This window comes from Gavialis gangeticus, unplaced genomic scaffold (assembly GCF_001723915.1).
Source record: "Gavialis gangeticus isolate Ggan-Ray unplaced genomic scaffold, GavGan_comp1, whole genome shotgun sequence".
In the NCBI taxonomy this organism is placed as follows: Eukaryota; Metazoa; Chordata; order Crocodylia; family Gavialidae; genus Gavialis; species Gavialis gangeticus.
In genome coordinates this window covers 14052804-14059313 of record NW_017729004.1, presented here as the reverse complement: position 1 = coordinate 14059313, position 6510 = coordinate 14052804, and the positions used below count along the sequence as shown (strand labels likewise).

Here is a 6510-nt window from a genome sequence, read left to right as displayed (position 1 = left end):
CCCCCCCCCCCCCCCCCCCCCCGAAAGATAAATAGACTGGGGAAGGGACAGTGCGGGTCTGCCCTCCTCCCCCCAGAAGTCCAAACTGATCTCCTAGGGGAAGAATACCCAGGGGAAACGTTTGGTGTAAACCAGCTGAAGAAGGAGGGAGTTAGAGAGAGCATGTGAGTTGGTCTGCAGGGAGGAGTGGACACCAAGGAGAAAACTGAGGCAGCTAGGGAAAGGTTATACACATCCTGCTGGTGAGAGAAAAACTGAGTAGAGACGCACTGCCTGTGGCAGTGCATACCTTGGAGAAGGGAGAAAAGATCTGGGAGGTGTCCCACAAATTTTGAGTTATAAAAGAAATTGAGGGAGGAGAGGACTGTGGATAAATAAGTTCTCTCTTGGATTTAACTCTTCTAAATCAGTGGGGAAAAAGGGTGAGAACCTTAACCTAAAGATTTGATTTAAACTTAAGGGGAAGCCACACCCTTTACTCAGAAATTGACAATTGGGGAGGCCCAAAGGTGGAGGGCCTGGTGCGCACAAGGGAGGAACTGCTAATGAGGTCACGAAGATGATTCTTATTTGAGTCAATGAGGGTAGTCATATAGTGGTGGAACTGGTGGAGAGAGAAGACAAGGCACTGTGAGTTAATACCGGAGAGATAGAGAAGCCAGGATAGGCTCCACTTGACATTTGTGAAGAATAGTAACCATCCATCCAGCAGGAAAGGGGCATAGTGTGGGTATAGGGAAGGTGGAGCCCTGCAGAAATCTACCATGGGGTCAGATGAACCGGCAAGTCAGAAATTCATCTTTCTGAATATACATTTTCCATCAAGACATGGCAGGCGAGTGAAAGAGTGAGAGTCAGAGGACAGTATAACTCATTGCAGTTCCAAAGTGGAAAAATATGACCTGCTCACACACCATCTGAGAAGTTTAAATGTGAATGTATGGTCCAGAAATAATTTTTTAGTTTCTCTCTTTTTTTTAGTTTGGCTTTTTTAGGTGATAGTTATAGACTGAGGGTTTGCTTCTAAAGAAACAAAATCCCTCCACCTGTAAGAGTTGTTAAGAGGCTGCTGGAACTTTACCCCTTACTTGAAAGCGAGAATGAAAGAGACACAACTGTCATGTCTTTTATCGAGGGCTGTCATCAGAAGTGAGGAGCTTCAGGACCAGGGGACATACAAGGTGGAAGGGGCACAAATGGCAGGAGGCTTTATTGAAGATACTCATCTCCTGGCTGCCAAGGCAATCAGTAGCCACTTACAGAGCTCCAGTAACCTCCTGTTGTTGCCCCAGTAGAAGAGAAGTTGAGGTTGCCTTGTACACTGCAACTTCTCTGTCCTGGCAGGAAGCATCACAAACCAGGAGCGCAGCATTCTAGTTTACACACAGGTCTGAGTCAGGCTAGACGATTTCCTTGGAGTTATTTACCCGGAAGTGTTGGCTACACTTCTAATTCGTATCCCTTTAAAATGTATATAATGAAAGTGGTTATAATATGCTTTTTGCTTGACTTTGTATGTTACCCAGGTGTCTTGTAGTGTAATGACTACACCGTTAGATAGGAAGAATGAGTAAACAAAGTAGCCTGAATACAGTCAGCAGTAGTCTTTGTCCAGCCTGGGTGTGAAGACCTGTGTTTCACTAAGGAGAAAGATGCTGTTTAGCATGTAAGGAGTATCCTCAACTCTTTGAGAGAGATGTTATGAAATCCTTAACTTCCATGGTTATGCTATCAGACAGGGGCTGAGATTGAATTCCTATCCAAAGTACAATTTTTGGTATGTACTGCAATTCCTGTTTGTGGTCCATAACATGCTTGAAAGAATACTACCTGATATAAACAATTAAAAAAAAAAAGGATGAGCAGAGTGATTTGAGATATTTATAGATCCGTCAGCACAATAGCCATGTTATCTAGAGCTTTTATCGTTAAGTTCTGCAATGATTGGGTTACCTTGTTAAGCAACAATTAAATTATATTGCAAGGAATGGCAAGCTTAGAGATCAACCATAGAGCTGTGAACTGAAATTACAAATGTTATCGAGTTTGTGATTCATCGCCTAAAGACAAGAGCATTGTTACAAAGAGAAGGTCATTTTTTTTCTAACCCAAGGACAGTTGTATCCTGCCTTTAAAAAAAAAATAAAAAAATCAGCATTTGTTGCATTGCATCCTTGAATTATTCATCAAGACCAGACACTTTCTTGTTCAGTTCACTTTGTCATTTTCCTCTAGCTTATTCTCAGCATTTTTGATGAAAATATAACACAATAGCACCTGATTACAAGAGACATTCAATTTACTAGGTGTCTTGATTGGAGGAACATTTTCTGTGGTCCAAGCTGAAATCGGATGTTCTTTGTTTTAATGGACTATTCATGTTTTATGGTGATGTAGCAAAAGTTTTGTGGTGCAAGATCATTCTATTAACTTTAAAAAAAAATAATATTAATTTTAATGAAGAAATGACCCTTTTCATTACTTCAGGAACTCCATTTGGGACAACCCAGAGTTATTCAAGGGCCAAATCCTGAATTATTTTTTCACTTTGTTCCTTATTCAGGTATGGCTGAAATCATTGGGTGTTTTATGGGGTTTGTGCAGCACTGGGATGTGATACTTTAAAATGGTGTAAAGTTTCCTGGTTCCTTGCACACTGTTCTTTAAATGGGTCAGATTAGGTGCTGAACAGCGCTTCTGTCTTTTGTTGCTGTCTTCCATAATTTACCTTATTTACATATTTTAGTGTTTCAGAGCAAAGCGCAAGAGTCGATTTTCTTTTGAATAATTAAACAGACGTGTCCTTGGAAAGTCATTGTATCCTTTATTACTGCTAAATGCGAAGAATTGGGAAAGATGTGCATTTTTTGATTGTCAGTTATGTAAGACTTCATATAATGCGAAGTAGTGAAGTCTGTGAATGTTCATGGTGTGTTGTGGGGGTTGTGTGGTGAGCCAGACCCGAGAAAAAGGGAAGGGACTTTAATGTTGAAGTTAGAAGATTGGAGAAAAAACTTCCATTCATCCTGCTGCTGCATAGGAAAGGCAGTTTATCATTTTCCTTTATCCAAGATGTTGATGATGATTTGATGGGGTTGGTGGTCTATCAGTGACTTTCCAGGCTTCAGGTGGAGAGCAAGTCAGTTGACTGAAGATGTTGACTTCACCAGAAGGAAATTAATGGTGAAGAAGCAGTCCCAAGGCTTCTGATTGGGAGAAGCGTTTATGTGCATGTGCATGAAAGAGAAGGGGAGGTTGGAAGAGTTCTGTAGCCTTCCATTAAGGGTAGCTGGGGTCTATATAAGGAAGGTCCAGTGACCTGTTGGAGAATGAGGAAGAAGTGAAGGAGGGTTCTGCCTTGGCCTGCAGTAGGTCTGGCTAGCTTTGAACTGTGTGAGACCAAGGATTACAGGTTCTCAATGAAATCCTAAGGTAGGTGAAGCTGTAACATGTTCAGTAGTGATGTTTGCTAAATGGTGAAAGGTAGCAGCTGGTATGGGTAATCTGGTCGCCAATTCCATTTTAGGAACAATAAATACTTGCTTGTGGTAGTCTAAAGGCAAAATAGTCTTTGTTAAATATCACTTTATTTCACTGCTGTCTTGGCTGCCACCCTGCTAGTCCCTCCTTTGGTGGTGAACAGGCTTAATTGTGAGATGTAGCTCATCATCTCCGGGCACCATGCCACAGCTTTTAGAATTGTCACTTTTCACCTCCACTGCTCATCTAACCTCTATTTTTTGCCTAATAGCTGCTGCTAGAAATTTACAGTTTCATCAACTTCCAGATAGCTTGTTTTCCCATTAGTCACATTTTTGCTTAAACGTAACAACCCAAATACATATTTTCTCTTTTAATACCATGGTGTAGCTTGGCTGGGCTTTTTGGCTAACTCACCCTGTTGGCATGTGTTGCACGCTGTAGGGAGATTCTGGTTGCTTCTTGGTGGCGGAGGCAACTTACGGAGTCTGTTCTGGATATAAGGGAGTCCTCTATTTCGGTAGAAGTGACAAGGGCCGGTTCAGACTGGCACTTGTGATTTGAATGACCTCTACAGCCAAATTTTCTGGGAAGTGATACTGGAGGATTTTACCCAGAGAAAGATGGGGGCCACTTCCCTGCGTACAGCTGTCCTAGTACTCTTATTTTGGAATTACCTACAAGCTTTCTTGAATCGCACAGCTGTGTTAAAATGTTAGGCTGCGAGGGAGGCAGAAGCTGAATGTATTCAGTTTGTGGCATCTCAGTAAAAAAAAGAGTGAGAAAGCAAGGTAGCAAAAGTGCAAAGGGGTTCCCAGAAGAGCAGTCAAGGTCTACAGAGATGAACATCTGGGGAAAGTTTACAAGAACAAAATATACATAATATGGCTAAACAATGACTACTATGGGAAAGGTGTAAAAATTAAGCAAGGAGAGTAACCGCTAAATGTTGAAGTTGTTTTTGCAGAGTTTCTTCATAACTGCCAGTGAATGCAACAGGCCTCAAAATGGGGGGGACAAATGACAGAAACGTGGAACATCTGTATTTGGGTGCACATTGTGCCCTGGGCTCTGCTTTATGTGGTTTTACAATGCGTAAACCTGTTTTTTAAAGAAAGTTTCGTTACCATCTGAATCAAGTAAATCAGATCCTCCAGCTCTAGCAAGGGAATTGGGATGGGACAAATCTGCAAAACCCGATGAGAGCTTGAGAGTGGCAAATTTTATGCATTTTGTTTTTTAAATTTTATTTCTGAAAACCATAACACTCTTCTTAATTGCCACAAAGTACTGCTGGTAAGCTCAGCGTGACTCTCCAGCATTCCTGAGATGGGCATGCTGGCCAGGACTACAAAGGAGAATGGTTGAGAATGCAACATGGAGGATTTGATTGGGCTAAGTGAATGAATGGAAGGGCTCTGATGAACATTACTTTGGGTGTTTGTTGCCATCTCTTGTCAGTACTCCTGATGGACTCAGTCTTATTGCAGTTGAATCTGTAGACTAATGTTCTGTAAATGGTGTAACGTGAATGCAAAAAAATTATACAAAGGCAGCTGTTACTGTCTACCTTTTCCCCATAAACTTCTGTCTGATTCCATGTGGTTGAGTGTGGTGACATTTAAAGCGCATTAAAGTGGGAATTTATAGCACTTGTTAAACTAAAGGGTATTTCAGGCTTGTACTGTGTGTGCTTTTCTCTCTTAGTTCTGCCAAATGCACCTGAACGTAGACCTGAAATAAACCCTTGCTGTGCCAATCTGGACCATCTGTTGAAGAGAGGCAGCTAACGTGTAGTTTCTTAAGGTGGAACGATGTTGTTTAAAGATTATGTTGGCACAAGAAAAACAATGATTGCAAGAAAAAGTACAGACAGGGATGGCTTCCAGGCACTGTTTTGTTCACTTTATCTAGGTCTAGCTACGAGCCAGTCTGGTCCAGTCATAATTTCTGTTGGCTGCATTAAATTATACTGAGTGCCAATGCTTCCAGGGGGATATCCAGGAATCAGTGCAGAATAGGAAAGCTTCAGTCATACCCACTTGCCCCCACCCGTGTTACAGTTACAGCAAGTAATTGTGATGTAGGAGTCATTGAGTGCATCTACCTGAGACTTTTACTGCTGACTTGCCTAATTAGCACTGCAGTAAAACGTCAGCATCTACCCACGCAGCTGCAGTAAACTAACAAACTCTTCCTTAGGATAGTACTGCCCAACACAAATACTGTCCGACAGCGGTGTTATTTAGTATGCTGCAGCGCACGTGTAGATGCTGATGGGGCTGGCTGGGACACGAGGGTGCTAAGCCAGATCCCCCTAGATCCAGCTGTGCTCATCTATGGAGACTTTAGTTACCCCACAGCAGTACCAAGTAAGCTATTAAATCTGTGGAACCAGAAAAACTTTATTACAGGCTGATACTGCTCACTCCCCAAGAGTGTACCCTGCCTTGCTCTGGTATTTCATTTAAAAGCAATTTGCCTGAATAATATAAAATATGCATGATGGGTGAACACAGATGAGCTCTGTTAATATATTCTAATTAACTTGCTAAAAATATTTTTAAATCTTAATAAGCTTAAAAAGAATTTTCGGCAGATCAGATGCCATGTTAATGAGCAGGGTATAAAAACAGAAGTAGATAGAGTAGCTAGATCTTTGGCAGTCACAGTGCCCTCTATCATCATAGCACTTTTTTTTCCTATGGCCAGAAGAAGTCATTTCATGTTAAATTTTAGAGTTTTGTTGGGTGTGTAATTTTTTTATTTTACTGGCTATTTTGGCATAACAAAGAATGTGCAAAAGTAGTTCCTCTTAGGGTTTATTTTGGTGGTGGGGTTGCTTTTTAATTATTATACCTTAGGAAAAATACTAATTATACTTACAATAAATTATTCGTGTGTTGGTATATGTGAGAGTGACTTTCTTTTTTACATATGCTATAAATCTTAGATTGTGGTTCTTTCTCTCTTCAGGCTATTAGGTTTCTATGGACTGTATTTCATTCCTTAGCACCTATTGTTGCTTGG

The 6510-nt window shown here is 41.2% G+C and overlaps 1 protein-coding gene across 5 annotated transcripts in view; it reads left to right on the top strand.

Annotated features, from left to right (window-relative positions):
- Window positions 1–6510, top strand: part of XYLB (xylulokinase) — a 204372-nt gene that overhangs the window by 143100 nt on the left and 54762 nt on the right. The window contains exon 17 of one of the 5 annotated variants that reach the window (XM_019508105.1): window positions 1136–1856. The exons of the other annotated variants lie outside the window; for them this stretch is intronic. Coding sequence (XP_019363650.1) covers window positions 1136–1377 — 242 coding nt within the window. The 3' untranslated portion in view covers window positions 1378–1856. Of the gene's footprint in view, window positions 1–1135; window positions 1857–6510 lie in introns of those variants that run through there. 5 annotated transcript variants of the gene reach the window in all.